The sequence below is a fragment of the Pelophylax lessonae genome (assembly GCF_965119305.1).
Source record: "Pelophylax lessonae genome assembly, chromosome: 2".
Classification (NCBI taxonomy): Eukaryota; Metazoa; Chordata; class Amphibia; order Anura; family Ranidae; genus Pelophylax; species Pelophylax lessonae.
The window spans coordinates 357,842,120-357,866,651 of NC_138769.1; the positions used below are offsets into that span (position 1 = coordinate 357,842,120).

Here is a 24,532-nt window from a genome sequence, read left to right on the forward strand (position 1 = left end):
TTTTCTTTTGGGAGTGGAGGATGGAGGGTGGCAACATCGTTTTTTATCAGTTAGGTAGGTGCTCAATACATTTTAGCCTGTGCTCTGCATTGGGCCTTGTTCACACTTGCTCAACAAATACAACTATAGTGTTAATGCTCGTTGCGTTTGATGTGCGCTTAACCCCGTCCCTCAAAGCTGTATGCGCGTTTGATGCACAGTAAAAACCAGTGCTGTGGAGTCTGAGTCGAGGAGTTGGAGGAAATTTTGTGTACCTGGAGTCGGCAAACAATGCTCCTACTCCTACTAAGTTTAGATTGGAATTAAAAAAAAAAAAAAAGCTAGATTGGAATTAAAAAAAAAAAAAGCAAGTTTAAATGTCCCAATTCACAAAAAGTCATAACTGACTTAGTATAAGGAAACTTATAATTGAGAAGGCCAAATGTAAAAAGGAAGAACTACAGAAAGATGACCTTTTTGTCTTCCTTTAAAGAGGAAGTAAACCCTCCTGACACTTTTACCTATAGGTACTGTAAATATCTCCTAAACATGTACCGTTTAGGAGATATTTACCTTACATGCAGCTAGTGACATCACTGGCGCATGCGCTCTGAAGGAACTGCCGCTGGTGCCGTTTCTTCAGAGCCCGTGCCGTGAGTGACGTCACCGTGGCTCCGGCCAATCAGATGGCCGGATGCCGCGATCCCGGAAGACGGGTGACTGGACATGACGCCCGTCATACAGGTAAGCAGGCGGCTCGGCGGGGACTCGTTCTAAGGTAAGTATTTCATAATGAGCTAGTATGCGATGCATACTAGCTCATTATGGGTTTCTCTTACAGGTTGCAAAAAAAAATTGTATGGGTTTACAACCTCTTTAAAATGGATGCATGCACACGTCGGAGTCAATTATTTTGCTATTAATGTTAGATTTGTGGATAAAAATAACAAAACAATAACGCGGACCCTCGGATTAAGACTCGGTCCACACTACCGCAACTTGTCAGCCTGACAAGTCGCGGTCCATTGACTGCTACAGGACCCGTTCTAATAGGAGCGTCACAAGTCGCTCCGACTTAGTAAAAGGGTCCTGTACTACTTCGGGGGTGACCTTTGAGCAACTTGCATAGACATTCATTTATATGAAGTCCGTGCAAGTCGCCGAAAACCCTCACTGAGAGATATCACCACTCCCAGATATCACATTTCCTCCACTCCATATGGGACGATGAACCTGACCCCTCCAAAAATCACTCTTTATGAACGCTGGTGCTCGGAAGCCAGGGACCCAAGGGGAGGGATTTCCCTCATCTATTCTATCCAACAGCAATGTCAAACCTGCATATGTGCTAGCCTGGGAGAGGGACCTGGAAATGGAGTAGGACCTGGACGACTGGGGTTTTCGCCTTCAACGCTCCTTTACAGGTATACTGAATGTTTCTCTCATCGAAGCTAATGTTAAATTGCTCACCACATGGTACCTGGTCCCTACCTGCATTGCGGCCATGTTTCCAAATGCCTCTCCACAGGGCTTTAGGGGCTGCGGTTCATCTGGTGACCACTTGCACACTTGGTGGACCTGCCCCAAGATTACGAATGATCTGGAATAATTTATTCCAGAATAGCCTAAAGTACTTGATCACCCCATCGCTCAGTCCCCACTAATTGCACTTCTCAACGTCAAGGACCCTAAACCTGCTCAGAAACTCCTCCATTTTATGCTCCTGGGAGCCAAACTCACCATAGCAAGAGCATGGAAAACGCCTAGGGTGTCCATCAGGGAAACCAAACTTAAAGCGGAGTTCCACCCATTTTTAATAGGTTGGAATACATAGCTGTATGTAATCCCCTTTAAAACGGCTTTTACCAATGGAAACTTTTTTTTTTTTTTTTTTGCTAGTAAGTACCTTAATTTCGGCATTATTGCTCCTCTCCTCACTTCCTGGTCCGATCGGCGATGACGTCATTCGGCGATCCGCAGTGTCTGCTGGGATGTATTCAATTCCAGAAATCTCGGAGTAGCTGTATCTGTACTGAGCCGTGCCTTCCCCGCCTCTGCCCCGCCTCCTCTCATTGAGTTGCATTGTATGAATGTATTAAGGCCGTTCTCTGCCCCGCCTCCGCCCCGCCTCCTCTTACAAATCAATGAGAGGAGGCGGGGCAGAGGCGGGGCAGAGAACAGCCTTAATACATTCATACAATGCAATTCAATGAGAGGAGGCGGGGTGGAGGCGGGGCAGAGAACAGCCTTAATGCATTCATACAATGAAACTCAATTAGAGGAGGCGGGGCGGAGGCGGGGCAGGCACGGCTCAGTACAGATACAGCTACTGCGAGATTTCTGGAATAGAATACATCCCAGCAGACACTGCGGATCGCCGAATGACGTCATCGCCGATCGGACCAGGAAGTGAGGAGAGGAGCAATAATGCCGAAATTAAGGTATTTACTAGCAAAAAAAAAAAAAAAAAGTTTCCATTGGTAAAAGCCGTTTTAAAGGGGATTACATAGATCTAAAGTTCCGAAAATGGGTGGAACTCCACTTTAAGATCTCCTGGATCATGTCACAGGAAAAAATCTCTGGTATTATCAATAATGTGGTTAAATTTGAGACCATCTGGGAACCCTGGGCTAAATATGTACAGGTTTCCATTTGATCTGGCCGCCAGACCCTCTTTCTTTTTCCTCTTTTCTCTCCTTATTTCAGCTAACCTCTTGAGCCTCCTATGCTCTTATTACCTTCTACCCCCTTTCAGCCTATCCTACCTTACTCCCCCCCCCCCCCCACCCTTCTTTGCTGCCCTACCACTCTTGGGTGCTTTCTCTGGAAGGGGAATGTGCTGGACCCATGTCTCGCCACCCTTTGGGGCCTGGTGTCCCCTCATACTTCCCCTCCTGGAGATACCCTCCGCCTTACCTCGTTGTATATTGCCTGTGGTTTATTCTTGGGCTTTGCATCCCTATATATGGGGACTTGACCCTCTGCATCCTGTTTCAGCTCCCATAGCGTGTTGGGGGTGGATCTTTGGACTACCCTCTTTGACCTCAACACAGTCGGTTAATGGAAATGCCCCCCTCGAATGTTAGTACTCCTCAATTTTATATGTATGGTATTCAGGACCATGTCTAGCCTGATCGTTGTACCATGTTTGTTGTATTTTGTACTTGACTTTTTCTCAATAAAAATCAATGAAAGAAAAAGAGTTGGCGGAAGACAGCTCTGCAAGTATTGGAGATAGTTTAGAAACTGAAGAGAATGCTGACATTTTTTTATAGTAGTGTTGGGGTTTTGACCTCTGATGAACTAAGTATTGTGGTATAGGTTGATATTCCCTATTAGTGGTGTGCCAACATCCCTGATATGTAATACATAAATATTTGGTTCCTCAGGCCAGTGGGCGGTGGGACTTTAAGGCAGTTTATGAAGAAATGCAATTCGAGCGATTATGCGATTTTTTTTTTTTTTTTTTTTTTTTTTCAAAGTTTTCCGTAAAAAAACATTTATTTACAACTTCATACAGATAAATATATTTGTGCTGGGTGGGTGAAGTACCCATCCATGATGGAGTGCAAGAAAGTAAAGGTGTGACACTAGTGGTTATGGTGACTTTTTAGAAACTCATTCCCTGACATCCATGCGTTTGGATGTTTCAGGGGGCGTCTAAATTCCAACGCGTTTTGGCTTCTGCCTATTCGGCCATGCCTTTTTCAAGGGTTCACCATATCTATAATATTAGTCATTATTAGTACCATATGGATAAGGTAAATTATTTGAGTTGTATAATCTGTATGTAATCAACATTATTTGCTTACATATTTTTTGTGCAGTCTTAAGATCAGTGTGTATGAAGGTACCTCTCTTTTTCTCCAGTGTAGCAACAGGATCCCCAAGAAAAATGGAGTACGGTGGGAGTTTTTGCTGAAAGAAACCAAATTTTTGCAAGAGGTTTAATCATATATTTTGTCCTGGGGGTAAGTTGCCACCAATCTGGGTCTCGTGAGTACTCACATGGTCCAGGGGTGACAGCAAGCTTCCCTCAAAGTGTTATGCTATCTGTGGCGGGTTGTCCTTCCCTAAAGGATATAAGTTTATATGCATCGGGTGGTCTTGCAGCAAAAGAAATTTCTGGATTCATGTTCAGTAATAAGTAAATTTATTTTACCTTGCTCTCTCTGTTGCTTGTGGTATTGGAGAATCTGTGTGTCAGAGAAAACACAATGGTTTTTGCTATATCCAAATACCATCTCTATGGGTGAGTATCCCATGTGTGACACAGTAAGTTTTTACCTTGTCCAGTAGGGGGAGTTTGTGTGAATCAGTCCAGCCAAAGAAGGCTTCTCCACTTGTCCAGTAGGGGGAGTTTGCATTAATCCGTTCAGCCAAAAATAAGGGCTTGTACCACCGTCTTCCGGGAGGTGCTTCCTCTCCAGTGCTTAGGAGATGAATGGCACACTCCAGGGATCCCCGGCGTCTTATATGTAGGCCGCACATGCGCAATCCTACTAGTCAGGGCGGAAGGACTTCACCCGCACGTACTGCGCATGTGCCGAGGCTGTTGCGCGCGCATCGGCGGGGAGTCTAGATGTCCTTGACACGTCAGAATGCCGCCGACATGGGAAGAAGGGGCCAGCCTGGACGCTGCCAGGCATAGGTGGAAAAGACTGATGGCCCAACAAGGCCCCGCCTGTCATAGCGGGGTTTTCCGTACCGGGTGCTATTTCCCTGGATATTGAGGGGATTGTCCAAATGCCTGAGCAGTCTGCTTACAGTTTTCATATCATCAGTAATATATATTAAACATATATTTCTTAGACTTTTCCATTCTATTAGCAGTAACCAGAGGGCTAACCATAAGAATTCCAAATATGGTGGGAATAAAGAAAACGATCCTTGGGGGGTTTTTTGGTATTGTATGGGTGTGTATGTGGAGGTGATATCCAGGCTCCCTGACTCAATGAAAAGGAGTGAGGAAGAAAGGATTAAGGTTAACTCCATTTCTAATAGGTATGCCTATTGGTGAGGCATCCATAGTTATATATATCATGAAAAGAGATATACATGTGTATCTATTTCTCACGGCAGGAGAAGCAGTTAAAATAGGATCAAGAATTTTGTTTAAAAGGGATAAAAAATTGATTAATTTAGGTAGAAGATCATCATCAATTAGTTGATCCACAGGAAGGAAATATAGTTCCGGTCAGGTTGTTGGTTATTTTGTTGTTTGCAATCAGAGTTAGTCTTATGTATCCGACAATGGTTGTTTTTTTAATCAGTTTTACCTGACCCAAAACCTTCTTCATAAACTGCCTTAAAGTCCCACCCCCCACTGGCCTGAGGAACCAAATATTTATGCTGACATTTTTTTAGACTACTTTGTTGAAGCATTGAAGCTTGCTACTATTCATCATATGCGATGTGCTGTTCATACACTGCAACTTGCCATAAGAGATGGATTAAAAGCTCGCCATGCAGTTACACTAATTGGCAAATTAGGGCAAGTAACTGTTGCAGCCAGGGCCCTGAAAACAGATGCAATTTTGAAAAGATGTGCAGGAAAAGGAGTCATTTTGGATCTAACAACTCGCTGGGGAAGCACTTATTTAATGGTGAAGCGTTTGCTTGAACTTAGATTTCATAAAAGAAATGGACAATGAAAATCTTGCATTAATTGAAAGCCAGTGGACACAAACAAAAGAGCTGGAGAACCTTCTTTCTCACCCCTTCACTGTCACCAAGAGGTTGCAATGTGATGATCTAACCCTGGGTAAATTCCTCTTGGAATGGAAGAGCCTGTTATATTGCCTGAACAAAAATGGAGGGTTAATAGCTGATGGCATTGCATCTTCATTGATGAAAAGGGTCTTTTGCTGGAAAATGAAATCTTGTTAGTGGAAGAAGCCATCCTTGTTTATCCAGAGATCGTTAGTGATGTGGCCAGAATAGTTGCTGCAATGTCACCCACCCAAGTCGGTGTCGAAAGATTAATACAGAGGAGTCGGAAGTACAAAAAACTGAGGAGTCGGAACATTTATCTACCTACTCCACAGCCCTGGTAAAAACACACTCCAGATATGGATGGAGAGATAAATGAGGACAAACTTTGCCGCAAATTCTTTTGTAAATGCATGTTGGTCTGTTTATGGTGCGTTGCCGTAGACTTGAATGGAAAGAGTTGAGATGCTTCAACTCCTTCCAAACTCCAGGTGAAGCTGCGTTTCGCTTTCATTCATTGACGGACGTGGCTCCTGATTCTTCTTAACCATTGGGTTATACTGCCCCCTACAGGAGTAGGGCATTAGACAGGAAAAAGCTTGACTATGCCTATGGGCAGTCTCAGGGGGTATTCACTAGTGATGACCGACTATCTGCACCACCGATAAATCAGGGAAAGTGTGTATCGGTCCCTGAGGTTACCGATATTGCCGATTTTTTTTTTTCCGGAAAAGTGTTGTACCGGAATGATGCCTGCAGCTAGAGGCATCACCCCGGTACCGGCGTTCATAGCCGATGGTCGGCTGTCTTGTAATGACAACCGATGCGGCTAAGAAGCCGCCCGGCTGTCATTACAAACAGCGGGAGGGGACGTCCCCCCCCCCCGGCTGCCTTCCACGGCTCGCCTGGGTCCCGTACGACAGAATTCTACTTCAGAAGTGATGTCTTGTGCTGGATTGTTTTGTATGTGTTCTTTCGTCTCTGAGCATGCCTAGTCTTGCTCTTAAGATTTTTTTTCCGTCAAAATCTGTACTAATGAGACGAAAATCGGACGTTGTTTTGACGGTCGACAAAAATGATATAGCCTGCACATCAGGATTTTGTCAGCCGAAAAGTCGGAGTCAGCTGTCAAACGCACCATACTAACAATCCGAAAATCGACAGATCGGTGGTCGGACTAACTTTCCCTACAGATTTTCTTATCATGTGTACGGGCCTTAAGACAACCTTACTCAAAACTGCTGATGTGCTCCAATCATAAGACAGACAACTTGCCCATTGGCAAGTATGATTTTAAAAACCCACAAACCCATACTTCTCATTTAAACCACAGATGAACAAATTTAATTTAGCAGTTGGGGCCACATCCATTGATGTTAAGCCAGGTGACATGTGCCCAGAGAAACAAACCGCAACGGTTGAAAATAGCTAGGATTCAATATTTGGCTTGGGGAATTTGTGTACGACTAGGTCTTTAAAATGGCAGGGGGAGAGACATACTATCAAGCTACAGAATTCAGAAAGGTTTAGGATTGAATAGCTGTAGCAGCAGCCTGTTGAATAGCGCAGAATGGCGAGACATGTTTTGCAAATTGTGCATTGGAGTAGTAGCAGTTAGGGTACTTTGTGTGCAAATTATGTCCGGGAAAAAAAAGTAAAATATCGACCCAACGGCCATTCTGGATATGCTTCCTGCTTTGTGAATGCTTGCCTTGAAAATTGTTTTCTATACATGAGTTTGTCCATGCTTAAAGTATAATTCTATATATGTATAAATAAAATGTGTTTTTTTTTTTCTCTCTTTGCAGCACCTTCCTGTATCTGAAGTTCTTGGTTGTCTGGGCTCTGGTTCTACTAGCAGACTTTGTGCTAGAGTTCAGATTCGAGTACCTGTGGCCATTTTGGCTGTTCATCAGAAGTGTATACGATTCATTCAGATACCAAGGCTTGGTATGTATATTTTAGGCCTACAGTTGCTGCTTTTGTGTAATGCCACTTTAAATTAATACCATGTTTAGTATAAAAAAAAATGGGTACACCAGGATAGTTCCTGATGTCCAGCAGTGTTTTCCAGCAAATTATTTAAAATTTGGGTGTTGACAATATCTAAATATGCGGTTAAAATACATGCTTCATGTTCTGCTCATGTTTTATAATCCATGTACCTCTGTCAGATACTTTACAAAATCCTGACCATTTTTGTTTTCTCAACTACAGCTTGATCAGGGCTGGGATTGGATAGTGAAAGAACAAATATTTGATAAGGTCATCTCTTTGTGCCAATCTGCAAACATTGTTTGCAGCGCAGTAAGTCCTATTTGACTTCTAGTGCTATCCCTTCCTCATAGCCTGAATGCTGATGATCCGAAAATGGAGGCTTCTGCAAAGACACTGATGTACTATAAAATGATACATTTTTTTTAAATACATTACTGTAAAGATTGTTTTTATCTGCTTACACCTTAACAATGAAAATGTACAACATATAGTAGAAAAGTCTCTAGCCTAATCTCCCTTTCTCACAATTTCCACTTTGTTACATTGTATTGTCTAATGTCTATAAAAGAAAAATTATCCTTAGCAGGTATCTGGATTTCTCAAGTCATCTACCGAGGACAGCTTTGTGAGGCTTCTACAACCAACATACTGGAAACACATCATCCACCATTATAATAAAGAGCAACATACCCTTAAGCCTCATTTCTTTGTGTTTCTGCTAGACCAATGGGAATCATCAGATGTTTGTTGTTTTACTCCTTTCCCTCCCACCGACGAGGCCACATCCATTTGGTGCAAATCCCCTATGGCAGCTTCCTAGAAAGCTCTTTGATTTTTCTGACCGGGAGTTGCGGCTCATGCGTTGTCTGCAATATCGACGGCACCCCCTACATGGCTTTTAATATGGTGTCAAGGTCCCATTCCTGATCCAGAGGTGATGAACTTCTGGTCCATGGGCAAGCCATGCAAAAAAGGGACCGCAAATGTATTTTTCAATATCAGAGACCAGGGTAACCGCAGAGCTGGCACAGCAGTTTTATTGAATAGGTTTTTGAATTTCCATCATACACAGCATGGGGACAACTGGGGAGGGGCCAGAGCTGGAGCAGGGCAATATAGCTGGCAAATATGTGGCTGACAGATGTCGTAAGCAACACCATCTGCCTGCGCTACAGATCCTGTCACACAGGACTGCCCCAAGGCAAACTGGAGATTACACATGGCGTACCTCCTTGTTCATACATTCACCTATGGCACAGTGTAGGGTACCTTTTGGGGGGAGGTCCTCTTTGGGTGGTGACTGCATGCCACTTACAAGCACAGGGTTCATGTGCATCGTGTTGCTATCCACTATTGGTGTCAAGTTGGAGGCAGAGGCTGAGAGTTGAGCAGAACTTGCAACCTGTTAACGCTTTCCTGCATTTGTTACATTTGTGCAGTTGCAAGGCTTCTGGGTTCTTCATTTTTTGCAGGGGGGGGGGGGGGGATTTCTGGCATTTAATCCAGTTTTCTATGCTTGATGATCACCCATAGGCTGAACTAGAAAGATAAATTATGGATCCTGTAACCTTTTTACAAGCTCCTGGACTAAACCTTGCAAGGGTTTCATAGGCAAACCTATGTTTAATAATTGCTCATTAACACAGTCAGGAAGTCCGATTTGCTCTGGTTACACTTCCAGAATCGGCCCTCGTTCACATGGAGTGTGGCTTTGAAATGGTGTGACTTCATCTGATCACGATTTCAAAGCTGAAGACATCTGTGGGGCTTTATGCACAGATGTCTATGCAAGTCGCGTCTGAAGTTTCCAAAAGTAGTGCAGAAACTACTTTTTAAAATCGATGTTGCACCAATTTGAACACGATGGTCAACAATGGGGTTCAACTCGTCATGCAATTCGACCTTTCAAATCGCGTGACACGTCGTTTTGGTGTGAAGGGGGCTCAGGCTCTGTTCACATATGCCGATGCAGTTTTGGTGCAGTCTCCCGTGCAGTTTCCATTCCCTGGTTCAGGTGTGATTTTGAAACCCAAATCTCGCACCTGAACCAGACTGAAAAATGCTCAGGACCCTCCCTTTTAAAATTCACACCGCAACCTGCCTGCGTGTATGTAAACAGACTTCATTGAAAGCCGGTCTGGTTCACATGTGATGCTGTTCAAAACTCATCCGATTTACATATATGTGAATAAAGCCCCGTTCGTCAGCAGCCTACAGACTAAGGTTACTGTATTTAGGATGTAACATGTTCTAGCTCCTGCTACCAGTTCCCTGGATCCCCCCCCCCCCCCCCCCCAGTGTAAAAGCAAAGGCAGGGAATCTTCTCCCCACACCCATAACATTTTGAAAAGGGCATGGCCATGTGGGGCTCTACCCACACAGCTGTGTCATTCATTCAATTTCCTGTGAGTGGATGAATTACAAGTAGCACCCTCGTAGTTGATTCACAAGCCCTGCAGCTTTCAACAGACAGCACGTATGAAGGTACAAACAGAAAGCTGCAGGGCTTGCCTGCAGGAGCCTGATATTGCACCCTTGATCCACTGATCCGGAGTACAATGCTTTCCATGCTCCTGCAGTAGAAAATAAATGCACATTTCTCTTTGGTTCATTGACGGACACAGCTCCTGATATTCATAACCATTGGGTTATGCGGCCCTTTACAGGAGTCATTGACTAGGCAGAAAAGAATTCTGGCTACACCCATGGGCAACCCCAGGGGGTAGACTCTGCTCTAGCCACTCATTTTTTTTTTTTGGCCTGGCCCTATCCCACTTTCCTGGGATAGGGGCAGGCGCTAACTGGCGATTGGGGCTGGGGGGGTGCGCTGGCGACAGGGTGATCGATTGTGCGGGGTTGGCATTGTACCTGATTGGGGGCTCCTGCCAGGGCCCCCCTGTCCTGTCTGGATCTGTCCCTGAGGCCTGGTCTCCCTCCTGGGTCCCTGTAAGCCTTGTGCCGACATTTAGTTGTAGCCTGTTACTTTTCACAGCGGCCATGTTTCTGTAGTCTGGCGGCCATTTTGTGGTTTGCCATTGGAGATAGCGGCTATGACAGTGGAGTCCTGTGGGTGGCGATTTTTGGCAGTGGGAGCCCCTCCTCATCCCCTGGTGCTGACTCCTGGCTCATTTTACATCCTGATCGCCGTACGTATAGTGCAGATTCTTCTGGTGACTGCAGGTGCCTGTTTCTGTGGGTGGTGAGTCTGGTGGGGTCCTCTCCCTCTCTGAGGATTGCTTGGTGCTTTGTGTGTGGCGACCAGGTGGTCCTGCCAGTGCACTGGGGATTGTCCCTTTAGCAGGATTTTACACTTTTTGTGGGGTCCCCGTGGTGACTCATGGAGTCTTTGGAGCACATTTTCCCACCTGATCCCATCTCTGAGGCTGCGGGGTTCTCTAGGTCCCAACCATCCATCCATGCACTGACAGTGGTCCTGGAGTCCCTTGTGTCCCGGATGGAGGTGGCTTGCGGGCGATGGGCTAGCAAAAAGTACCCCCCCCCCCACCTTCCCTTGCCTCATCTGTCTCCTCAGATCCTGAATCTGATAGGGCGGACAGGGGTCACCCTGCTGGGTCTGCAACCAAGCACCTGGAATCCTCTGATGGGGAGGATGATTCATCCACGTCTGCGACTGTGTACGAAAAGGCGCTGGTGGATGGCACTGATTGTATCTCAGCATGAAACCTTGAGGATGGAGAACGCAGCTGAAGCTGCAACATAGATGCAGGTGCCCTTTGGCACTCACAAGCCATCCAAAGCGGCAAAGGTTTTTCCTTTCCCTGCCTCTTTTGACAGAATTGTCGCTAAAGAGTGGGGACCACCAAAGCATCCCTGCAGGGTCTCTAAGTGCTTTACCAGGCATTACCCCCCTATGAGGAATCCCTGCTTAAGAAGTGGGCTGTGCCACTGGTGGTGGACCCTTGATGAAGAGTCCCCGGCCTTTGGGAATCTGGCTGACCTGGAAGGCGGAGGCTGTGGCCTGCACTATGTACACTCTGGCTGATTTGGCATTGAGGTCAGTATTCACCATTGCCCTAGTGTCCCAAACTCTGACAAAGTGGGCTAGGCTCCTACACCGTTGCCCAAGCTGGTGGACCCAGCTGGTCAAGGTGCTGCAGTTTATCTGTGATGCCTCTTTGGATGCGGCTCCCCTGATGGCTTGCCTCTGTTTTGGCAGTGCTCCTTCGGTGTGTTTTTTGTCTTGGTGCTGGTCTGCGTATCAGACTTCCCTTTCACTGGGATCGTCTGCTTGGATCTACCCTGGATGACAGCATTAAAGGTCTCACAGGGGGGAAAGAGTACTTTTCTTCCGCAGGCTACTAAGGGCAAAGAACCTCGTCGTAGACGTGGGCCTTCCTTCTCAGCTCATAAGAAGTTTTTTTCATCCCTCAGGGTCGACTGACAAGAGCTCAAAGCCTTTCAGGGCCTCTTCTGGAGGATACAAATTAACCTGGTCTGGCAAGCCAAGATCGGGCTTCTCCAGCCCCGGGGACAATGCTCCTTCAGCATTAAAGGTGCGCCCTCACCCGTATCAGGGGTGGGGGGACGTCTTCGCTGGTTTCCGGACCCATGGACTTCCCGGGTGCAAGTTTGTGGCTCGGTCAAGGGATCCTGTGGTGGCCCCATTGGGTCAGTATCGTCTGATTTACGCTTTCCCTCCTCTCAAGCTTCTGCCAAGACTTCTACACAGGTTTGAGGCAGAAGGGATTCCAGTCATCCTATTGGCTCTGGACTGGCCTCGCCGGGCTTGGTGTGGCTGGTCACCGACGTTCTTTGGCAGCTTCCTCTCAGGGAGGATCTGCTCTCCCAAGGACCGATCTTCTATCCTGCTTTAGCCGCTTGCTTTGATGGCTTGGCTGTTGAACGGCAGGTGCTGAAGGATAGGGGTTTATCTGAGTCAGTGATTCCTACACCATTGAAAGCTAGGATATCTACCTGTGGAAGATGTAGATTGTATGGTGTGAGTCTCTTGGGGTTCTTCCTCGCTCCTTAGTGGCTCGGATCTTGACCTTCCTTCAACAGGGAGGGGGGGGGGGGTTGGGGGTTGAACAGAAATTGGCCTTGAGTACCATTAAGGGCCCGGTGTCAGCTTTGGTGGTCTTTTTTACAACTAACTTTGGCCACACACTCCCTGGTGCTTACCTTTTTTCAGGGTGTCTGACATTTTGGTTCCTCCAGTGTGGGCTCCGTTGCTGCCTTGATCTCAATTTTGGTGTTTTCAGCTCTACAGAAGCCTTCCTTTGAAAATATTTGGGAAAATTCTGCTTGCGCTGTCCTAGAAGGTGGCCTTTTTAGTGGCTATCACCTCTGCTCGCAGGGTGTCGGAACTGGTGTCGTTATCCTGTCCACTTTACCTAGTGGTTCTTCGCCCCTGTCCGTTCCTTCCAAAGGTTGTCTGATTTTTCATTTTGAATGAAGACATTTGTGTTGCCTTCCCTGTGTCCCAGGCCTAAACATCCAAAGGAAATTGCCTTGGATGTGGTCCAGGCAATTAGGGTGTACCTTGCAGCTACGGAGTCTTTCAGGAAGTCAGACTATTTGTGCTCACGGATGGACCTCGAAAAGGGCTGTCTGCCTCCTCTGCGACCATTTTTAGATGGATCAGACAGATGGTGGTTCAGGCCTATTCCATCAGAGGTCAGGTTCCTCCTTTCCCTGTCAAAGTGCATTTTTACTCGGGAGCTTAGTGCCTCCTGGGCTTTCAGTCATCAGGCGTCAGTGACACAGGTTTGCAACGTGGCCACCAAAGTTGGCCAAAGTTTTATAAAGTGGATGTGTTGGCATCTTTTTTTCTTTTCTTTTTTCAGATGGGCTCCCGTTGTTTGGTTGAGCTCCTGTTCCCCGGTTGGCTAATGTTTAGCCTTGGGAATTTTTTTTGTTGTTCCCACCCCTTATGTTTAACACTGCTTTGGGATGTCCCAATGGTTATGAATATCAGGAGCTGTGTCCGTCAATGAACGAAAGAAAATGGGATTTTTGACTTACTGTAAAATCCATTTCTCTGATGTTCATTGAAGGACACAGCACCCACCCCTCTGTGGAGTTATAATTCTCCTGAAACTGCTTGTAACAAAACTGAGTGGCTATAGCAGAGAGGGAGTATACCCCTGGGACTGCCCATGGGTGTAGCCAGAATTTTTTTTCTGCCTAGTGTCCTTCTCCTGTAGGGGGGGGGGGGGGGGCGCGGAGTATAACCCAATGGTTATGAATATCCGGAGCTTGGTCTGTCAAACATCAGATAAACTAATTTTACGGTAAGTCAAGAATCCATTTTTTTTTTTTTTTTTGCAAAAATATATGCTTTTATTTTTTCTGGGATATTGAAGTTATCCTTTTAAGGCTGTCGCACTAATGTGTTTTTGCTGCGTTCTTACCATGCAAAAATGCATTCCAAATTCCCATTAAAATCCTATTGGACTCTTTACACTACTTCACTGCAGGTGCGGGGCATTTCAAAAAGTTCTGCATGCTGCATCTGTGTTGTGCAGTTTCCCACTAAAATGGAAAACACATTGAGAACATGTAAAAAAAAATGCACTGTTGTGCGTGTGTGTGTGTGTGTGTTTGTTTTTTTTTTTTTTCTTTTGTCTCATGTCCATCCTTCATGTCCATGCTGGTAATCGGGCATCCAGGAGACGCACTGGAAGTGCATCAAAAACACTTTTTCATGGTATGGTTTCAACTGAGGTTTGTGAAGTCCCCCAGTTCGCTACTAGGTCTGGAGCCGAGAGGCTTTGGCTGTCTCACCTGAGTGGACTATATAAAGACCATCTGGTTTACTTCAGTGTATTTTTATTCATTGTATAAATAGGATGGACATGGTCTTTTTTTTCATCGTCGCTGTGTAACTATATTACGAAGTTTTGGGGGTAATCACCGTGCAAAATGTGTTATTAAATATGTAGTAAAAGGTGACTCAAACTTGCTTCCATTCCAAATAAACATTTGGCCATGTTCAGGTCTAGGGGTGGAAGCTGTACCTATTTATAGGGTTACCAGTATGTACTATACACTCCAGCTGGTGTACTCAACCTGATTTGTCACCTGGAAAGACCTTAGTGTTTTCACTGGATAGATGTATAATGGATTGGTAGACACAGAGCAGGTTATACCGAAGTCCTGGGATTATGCAAATTGTCTGCTTCATGGCATAGGCATCAATTCCATAGGTATGACTGACTTCATGCTTCTATGGGGGGAATTTAATAAAGCTTCTGTGCCACCTTTCTAGCGTTAATCCTTTTTACTAATGTATTGTGCCAAATGTAGGAAGCATTTGTAACACTTGGTTCTGACACTGACTTGTGCACCAAATTCTGGTAGTTCTAAAATGTGCCACTTTCACATGGTCTGAATGATTGAGGTAAATATAAATGTGGAGCTAATTAAGACCAACTCTTTTGGCTTACATTGAGGAAACCTGACTTGTTCCTTCAGGGCTGTTATATTACCGAGGCTCAGGTGTATGTTGCTGTTTGTGTTTTTTTTTTATTTTTTTTTTTTTTTTTATAATGGATGATCTGTTTCCTTTTTCTAGGTGGGAGAAGCCTTCTTTCAATGCTGCCTTGCATGATTCCTAAAAAATGAGTTACTGGGTACCTAAACTGTTATTCAATTTATTCATGTTGAATCCGTTCCCTTTAGGCCACGGTCTAACAGGTATTAGTGCATATTGACTGTAGACTGCCTGTCTACATGATTGCAATACACAGTAAATAAGCACACTTTACATTGCAGTGCCATTTATTTTAAATGGTACTCCAACAAAATAAAAAATGCATCTGCGTTACAGTGCACAACACAAAAAAATAGGGGACTTAGAAGTGTTTTTCTCTTGCATTGGGGCTTATTCAAAATGAATGGGCTGCTATGCACTCGTTAGTGCAACACACCCTAGTGTGAGAAGTCAGACTGCCTCAGACATTCACCCTTGGTTTGGAATCTGGTTGAAGCATGTGCAGGATCCAGTGCAAAGAAGTCATGATTTTTTTTTTTTTAATTTTTGAAGTATATGAACCCTTTACAAAGTGTAATCTACCTGCAATGTACAGATATGAATGGAGCCCTAAAATAATTGTCATGAGGAAAAGGAGGCTGTCATTACTGATCTCACCTAAAAATGTTACCTGGCTGTCATACTGTACATCCTATTTCTGTACTTTGAGTCATTGATCCAGAATCAAAAAGTGTTTTGCGATACTTGTTCCAGGTTGTCAACCCAGCATAATGGATGACCAACTAGCATTCTTAGGAGTTCAGAAATGGCAGCACCCAATACTTATCAAAATATTGGTTTACTCTAATGGCAGCTTTACAGTGAGCCGCTATGTTTGGCAGCAGAGCACCTGTGGGTTTTGGTGTTGGTTAGCTTAGCTTTGCCATACACTTCTTTAATGCCCAGCTGTTGTTTCGGTGAGTTTTCTTAAAACGCACCAAAAGTCCTACATGCAGAAACCTCTACCAAAACTGCGGGGCATAATATAAGTTTATGGCAAAGCGCAACTAACCCTCACTAAAACCACGAGGGCACTACAGTAAAAGCACAGCGGGGCAGTGTGAAGCCAGCCACTCAAGTAAAATTTAGAAAAATATGCAGTACATATCTGCAATACATACACATCTCCTCCGTGTGTTTATCCTTTTTTAAAGACCCCAGAAGTATGGGAAAAATCCCAGTTTGTCAGGAAATAACCATCTGAACAAAGCACATATATCTGTATTGTTTTTGTCTATTTTTAAAGTTCCAAGTGACTGTTCTCTCTGGTGCTTCATTCCTGTTATCCGCATCAGTCACTTCTGTCAAGTTTTCCCGATACATGAGATACATTTGTGATCCGGAAGGGAGCTCACCCCACAGTTCTGTATCCTTCCTTCCTTTGCAATATGATTCCCTTTCCAATCAGCTCCCACACAGTGTAACTGCAGCTCTCCACCCCCTCCTCTGTGTTCTTCGAAAAGGGGTGTAGGGAAGAGAAGACTGCAGATAAACAAGTAACATGTATAGGAGGATTGGTTTTATGGTTTTATCTTTGTGTATCACCTGAAGCTATTCACTTCACTAGGTATATGAGAGGGTTTACAACCACTTTGAGCCCTTCTGTGGATAGCGGCCAGTCCTTTCAGTGTCCTTTTGCTGAACTACTGAACCACTTCCACTCTCAGATCTCCACAATATAAAGGCTAAAGCTGGACTTACACTTTACAAGCTGTATGTACATTCTCCTTTAGAGCTACCAAACCTACAAGGACAAACCTAAACAACCAGTTGAAGTAGAATCAAATCGAGCAGGCCCTTCTTGATGGTTACTTTAAAGACGTTTGTACAATCAGATTGTATAGTGCAGTGTTTCTGAACTCCGGTCCTTAGGGCACACTAACAGGCCAGATTTTAAGTATTCCCTTGGGAGATGCAGACTCGAATACTGCAATCACTGAGCAGCAAATGATATCACCTGTGATGTATTTCAGTTTTCTTGCAAACCTGTCCTGTTAGTGTGCCCTGAGGACCGGAGTTGGGAAACACTGGTATAGTGTATGATCATCATAATTATGCATTAGGTCAAGTTAACAATTAGGAGAGCCCTTTTATAGAAAACTGCAGAAGACCGCTTTGAATGTCTAATAACACGACCAAAAGGGTTTTTTGCACTTATCAAGCCGATTTTAACCAAATGCTTTCAACTGTGTAATAGACCAAAAAGAAGCAAATGGGGGGGGGGGGGGGGGGTGGAGTTTACAGACCCTTCAAGTATAGTATATTTTCTCCTGAAATGAACAGGAGGTACAGAGCCTAATAGCATTATATGCTGGTTTCTTAATTTTCAGTTTTTAATAGCGGGTTCTAAACAACACTAAATAATACAGATCCTCTAGCCATCATGCTGCCAGTTCCAAGTAATCTTGTTTATCTTAATGCTATATAATGTGGTCAACTGGACCTTGCTTAATTTGGCATTCTACACCGATAAGCCATAACCTTATGACTACCCAACTAATATTGGGTAGGTCCCCTTTTTGCTGTCACAACAGGCCTCGCCCATTGAGACATGGACTCCACCAGACCTCTGAAGGTATGCTGTGGTATCTGGCACCATGCTGTCAGTAGCCGATCCCTTAGGTCCTGTAAGTTGTGAGGTGGAGCCTCTATCATTTCGATTTATTTTTCAGCACAATACCACAGATGCTTGATTGGATTGAGATCTGGAGAATTTTGAGGCCAAGCCAACACCTTGAGCTAGTTGTTCCTCAAACCATTCTTGCAGCTGTGGCATTATCCTTATTGGAAGAGCTCGCTGCCATCAGGAAATACAATTTCCATGGAGGGGTGTATTTGGTCATTGTTTAGGTAGGTGGCACAAGTCAAGTAACATTTTCATGAATGGCAGGGCCCAAGGTTTCCCAGCAGAACATTACCCAAAGAAATCACACTGCCTCCGCCAGCTTGCCTTCTTCTCATACTGCATCCTGGTGCTCTTTTCCCCAGATAAGTGACACACAAACACCTGGCCATCCACATTCATCAGATCAGGCCACCACCTTCTATTTCTCCATAACCCAGTTTTCATGCTCACGTGTCCATTGTAAGCGCTTTTGGCTGTGGACACGGGTCAGCTGCTCTGATATTACGCAGTCCCATACACAACACCATGTAATGATCATTTTGTTTCTTCTTTCAACACATCAACTTCATGAACAACATGTTTACTTGCTCTCCAATATATCCCATTGAATTTCAGATGTAATTTTTAACGAAATAATCAATACTATTCACTTAACCAGTCAGTGGTCACAAAATTATGGCTAATCGGTGTATAGAGAGAACTGAATGACTACCTGTTGGCATAAAATGGACCAACATATATTATGACTCTGCTGAGGATCCCAGAGTCTTAAGAATCTGAATTATTGAACCGGCCACAGTCCAAAAATTTAGTTTGGAAGGGGTATTGTTTCCGTGCCTTGAATTTAGTTTTTTTGTGGATTTTTTCTTAATGTATCTCTGCATTCCCTTGGCTAACTGTTTCTTTGTTCTTTTTGTGTTTCAGGCCTTCTCAGTATTTTTTGTGTGTGTAGCATTCACGTCCGATATAATATGTCTCTTATTTATACCAGTGCAATGGCTGTTTTTCGCAGCCAGTACCTATGTATGGGTACAGTATGTATGGCATACAGGTAAGACTTTTTTTTTTTTTTAAATATTTCTAACCAGTTTGCTTAAAATAATAAAAAAAGTTTATCATCTTTATTGGCAGATTCCCAAACCATATAAGCTAGCACAATTTACACGTTTTTTTTTCCCTAGTTAAACTTGGTTTTTTTTATTTGCATTCTTCCTCCAACCTTCACAAAGTTTCCATATTACTATTTCTAAAATGAGTTTAATTTTGTGCCAATGCAAATCATGTGCTTGTGAAATTTTCATATGAAAATTAAACTATATTTGATTTGCTATAGATGGCTGTGGAGCTTTGTGTGCTGATCGGGGTTTCTAAATGCTAACTTAGAGTGTATCTAAAACCTAATACATGGCAACTTACCAAATATGGTGATTGCATTAATTTACTCATTTCAGGCTTTTCTCACCAGTTAATCCAGTTAGTAGCCCAGTTCCTTTCTAGGGGACAACTCGCTTACTGTACTACATGCAGGGAGCAGCATAGGCGTCCTAGCTTGCCCTCCATATTTAGACTAGTAACGCAAGCTTCTCTCCTTATCGCTATATAATGGGAAAGATGTACTGTTGTCTACAGAAAAGAACTTGGACGGCTCATAATTTTGTTTTAGAACTTCCATTCGTTGGAAGCTCTAAGCACACAATATTGCTGGCAGGACCAACAGATATTTTTATCCTTCATTGAGAGATCCAGGAATTTGAAATAGAGTTGGGTTATACTGCTGACTTCCGGAGGTCTAAACACCAGCAAACCGAAAAATCATGATAGGTCAGCATCCGTAAAACCCCTCCTGTACCCCAGCTTTTTGCTAGTTTCCTGTGAGATTGCAAGCCTTTTCATCCGCTCTTGAGTAAGGTCAAATGTTTTGCTAGCCTTTCCTTGCTATGTTGCTGCTTCAGTTGATCTCTACATGGCAGCTATTTGGATTGCTTCCTCAGCACTAGCTTTTGGATTGGACATGTAGGGCTAGCCTGGAATGTGACCTTCAAGCACTGGGATCTACACCGTGGCTGTTTCCAGACCTGAGTGTTGGTTGGCTGCAGAGCTTTTTTTAGGTCTTGAGTGGCCTTCATCAACCTTTTCAGCACAAAAATTCCGGCCCCGGAACCCCTGCTAAAAAGGACTAGATCTACAACTCATTATACGTTAGTGTGATGGTCAGTGGGAAGAATTCTCCTTACATTTGTGGTCATTAGAAATAATTACCCCCTTACAGATAGCTAAAAAGATCAATGGTGTCAAACTTATCTGAGACAGAAATTGCTCATTACTCATGAAACCCCTGGAGGAACCCTGGTGCACAGCCCCAGTTGTAAAAATATTGGTGTGTAATGCCAGTTGGGACTTCAGCTCCTACACCCCTAGTGGTTGTGTGGGCACTTTCTTGATTTCCCCACATGCAACCAATGCCTGTATCCAACACCTGAGACCTCTTTATTGTAGGGTCATCATCATCTGGATATTGACTTCGAGTCCTCTCTCAAGTCTACTGTCAACTCAGCACTTTTTATGCATATGTGCTCAGTTATTGGACCACACGATTCACAGGTGCTCTAAATGTGCACTGATGCCTTCCCCTGCAGAGCCTGTATCTGACTTGCAGAGACCATAAAAAAAAGGCTGAGCCTGTGACCTTGGCTTCTATCAGACTCCGAGTCCCAACAGTCTGTTTCTTTCAAATCTGGTACAGGACACAGGTCGTAAAAATGTATGGTATATATGCTGCACCTTCAGGTGATTGGATACTGGTGAAGCCACTCAGAACTTGAGATGATCCGACATATAACCCCTCCCACCATACATTACTGTGCAAAAGTTTTAGGCAGGTGTGAAGAATGCTTTAAAAATGTTGTTTTTATAAATTTCCAAAATGCCAAGTAAATCCAATATTTGGTGTGACTACCTTTTTGGCTTCAAACCAGCATCAGTTCTTACATTTGCACACTTTGTACACATGCACAATGTCAGAGATTTTGTAGGATTAGATTCAGATGTATGAATAACCAATTAGACCAAGGAGGTGCTAATCATCAATTTCGTATGTAGGTTCAAACACCGTAAATAACAAACAAAAACCACTGTGTAGGAGGCTAAAACTGGCTGAGGAACAGCCAAACCTTTCTATTAAGGAGAGGTTGTGTAAGTTGGTTTCATGTTACAGGTTATACTACATCAGCAAGGTCTCTCCCAGGCAAAGATTTCAAAGCAGACTGGGGTTTCAAGATGTGCAGTTCAAGCTCTTTTCAAGAAACCGAGAAACGGGCAATGTTGAGGACCATAGATGCAGTGGTCAGCCATGGAAACATTTTTTTTTCTCTTTCGTTCTTTGACGGGCACCACTCCATTATCTTCTTGACCATTGGGTTATGCTGCCCCGTACACAGGAGTAGGATACTAGGGAAGGAAAAAGCTTTACCACGCTTAATGGGCAGTCCCAGGGGATATACTCTCTCTTCCTGCTTTAGACCCTTTTTTCTGCCTAGTCAGGAGTAAGGACCCAGTTGCTAGCATATTTTTTTATTTTTTTAAACTGATTTTTTGCCTCAGTGAGTTTAGCTGAAGCCCAACTCGCTCCCTGGGCATCTGCTGGGCTGTGAATCTGGGCAAATGCGGCTGGGTCTCCACTGAAATTTAGGTTGTGACCTGCTGGGCAATACGGTCAGCCTGGCCATATGGCGCCTCCCTTGAACGGGGAGCTTCATTTTTAGTGACAGTGTAGCAGCCATTGTGTGGGTGAGGGTACTCTGCCTGCTGTACATCTGCATCACGGCAAGCGCCCCCCCCCCCCTCCAAGGGGGCTATATCCTATTATGTTCTCTGTAGGGCGAACTTTTTTGCGGGGTCTAATAGGTGGACCTTTTTGTGAACCTTTGACCGGCATCTCCTTGCGGGACTGAGGTCAGCGGCCTCCCCTGCTTATGTTTTCAGGGTGAGCTTAGTATATAGCGACCCTACTGGGTCTGCGTCCGCGCACTTCCAAGTGCCCTGATGGTGAGGAGGGTTCCTCTTTTTACCACATATATGCACTGGAAAAGCTGCTGGTGGATGCACGGATTGGATCGGTGTGGGAAACTTTTTAAACATGGGGGATGCAGCTGCGGCATCAGAGGCGCCGGTCCCCTTGGTGCCTTCAGATCCTCTAAAGCGGCAAAGATTTTCCTGCCTACTGTGACCAAATTGTCAAGAGTCATTGGCGTTCTCCTAAATGCTCTATGGCGGTGCCTTAGCTTTTCGATAGACTGTATCCCTTGAGGGGTCTCAATTAAATAATTGGGCAGTTCCACCTGTGGTGAACTCTCAGGTCTCCGGGCTGAATAAATCCATCCGTAATTCCGATGGAGTCTCTGGTTTTTAAAAAAACCTTTTTGACATGAGAGCCAAGACTTTTGTCTACCACATGTTTACTGTGGCTGGTTCGGTCCTTAGGGAAGTGTTCACCATAGCATTGGTGTCCCAGACTTTTAACGAAGTGGGCAAAGCTTTTGCACCAGGATCTGGAGGGGGGGAGACGGCTTTTCCCTGCCTTTGCAGAGCTGGTGGACCATTTTGGTCCAGGGGTGGCAGTTCGTCTGTGATGTCTCCCTGGATGCGACTCCCTTATGCCCCATACACACGTGCAGATTATCTGCAGACTTTTGTCTGCAGACTTACCTTTTCTATGTAGTGCAAGGGCCTGCTGGATTGCATACAAATTGAAAGTGTTTAGGTTTGACCTCATATTATATGGTTTTGGTAAGTCTGCAGACAAAAGTCTGCAGATAATCTGCACGTGTGTATGGGGCATTAGTCTCTAGGCAGTCGGTGACTGCAGTAGACCTTCGGCGCAGGATATGGATGAAATGCTGGTCTGCGGACCAGACTTCCAAGAAGGCCTTATCTGATCTTCCCTTTGTGGGGGATCACCTGTTCAGATCCTTTCTGGATGATATTGTCAAGCAGAATTTCAAGACAAGGGATCTAAGTCTGTAAGGACCTCCTCTTGAGTTTCCAATAGGACTTGGGACCTGGTCTGGTAAACCTGAAAGCGGGTTCTTCCGGACCCATGAACCTCCCTGATTCAAGACCAACAGGTCCACAGGCTGATTCGGTCTGGCTACAAGATCGAGTTTTGAGCTCAAACTCCAGAAAGGTTCTTTCCTTCCTACCTGCGTTTATCCCCAGACTGCCTGCGAGGTCTCTTTGGGGCGATGTAAGACTTGCTACTACAAGGGGTGATTGTTCCAGTCCCTGAATCAAGATGTTTTTTTCATGGGTTTTATTTAAACATGTTTACAGATCCCAGGAAGGAAAGCGAGGTACGAAAGCTAGGAGTATATTGGACCTCAAAGCTCTGAACTGCTTATGCGGGTACAGATGTTCTGAATGGAGTCCATTCGTACTGTAGTGGCATCCCTACATCAGGGGGATTTTCTGGACTCTACCGATATCAAGGACACTTGCCTTCATATTCCGATATTTGTTGGTCATCCGCGCCTCCTCCACTTGCCGTGGGCGAGGAGCATTATCAAGATGTCTTGCCTCAGCTCCTCGGGTCTTCATAAAGTGTTGGCCCCGGTGTTGGCATTGTTGCACCACCGGGGGTAGGGGGATTGCGGTACTGGAGTACCTGGATGATCTTCTGCGACTGCTCTGACGGACAACCGGGAGATTACTGTGCAGACTCTGCAGGAGTTTGGTTGGAAATAAATTTGCATGTATTGGCTCTGATTCCATCCACCTAGTGGGACTATCTGGGTCTGCTCTGGACTCTGCCTCAGCCAGGGTGTTCCTCCAATGGGACAAGCTCCAAAATCTGCAGAATGAATTTGGCTCCTGTTCAGCAGTCAGTTCTCTTTCAGGACTGGCATGTGGGTGCTGGGTCTGATGGTGTCTACCTTCGAGGCGGTTCCGTTTGCACAGTTCCTCATGAGACCTCTGGAAAGAGATTCTTGCCATGTAGGGCAAGAATCCAGTCTCTAGACAATCTGATCCTGTCGAGCCGGGGTACGAGAGTGTCTCTGATTCGACGGCTTCTCTCTCCGGCACTTCGACAGGAAAAAATCTTCCTTCCCCCTGTACTAGACGGTGGTCACCACGGATGCCAGCCTGTCCGAGTGGGGTGGCATTTTTGGAATGGATTGTGCTCAGGGGGTCTCCAGACTACTGATCGGTATGCTGGACATTTCCTCCGGAGGGGTTTCATCAGTTGTCTCCAGTAGGGAATTCCCAAAGTGGTCCTTTTGGTCTCTTGTCTAAACAGGAAGGTGCTTAGGTTTGTGGCACAGTCTTGGGATCCTCTGGCTGACGCCACTGACGCACTAGTGGCTCCTTTGGGGCCAGTATCGTCTGCTAGAAGTCTTTCCTCTTCTAGAACTTCTGCCAAGATTGCTGCGTAGGTTACAGGCAGAAGGGCGTATGGCCATCCTAGTGTCCCCAGATTGGCCTCAGTGGTCTTTGTACGCAGATCTGATACGGTTGGACTCTGATGCTCCTTGAAGGCTTCCTCTTAGAGGAGATCTGTTGGCCCAAGGGCCAATCTTCCATCTTGCCTTGCAGTTGCTGGCCTAATGGCTTGGCTGTCAGAAGCCTCATGCTGAAGGATAGTGGGGTGTCTGAATCGATGATCCTTAAGCTGCTGCAGGCTAGTAAATCTACTAGGAAGGTTTACCATTGTGTTTGAGGAGCGTGCT

At 44.9% G+C, this 24,532-nt stretch overlaps 1 protein-coding gene across 1 annotated transcript in view; it reads left to right on the forward strand.

Moving 5' to 3' along the window:
- Nucleotides 1-24,532, forward strand: part of MACO1 (macoilin 1) — a 126,078-nt gene that overhangs the window by 42,674 nt on the left and 58,872 nt on the right. Inside the window, exons 2-3 of the mRNA XM_082244544.1 lie at nucleotides 7,500-7,641; nucleotides 18,735-18,861. Coding sequence (XP_082100670.1) covers nucleotides 7,500-7,641; nucleotides 18,735-18,861 — 269 coding nt within the window. The remainder of the gene's footprint in view (nucleotides 1-7,499; nucleotides 7,642-18,734; nucleotides 18,862-24,532) is intronic.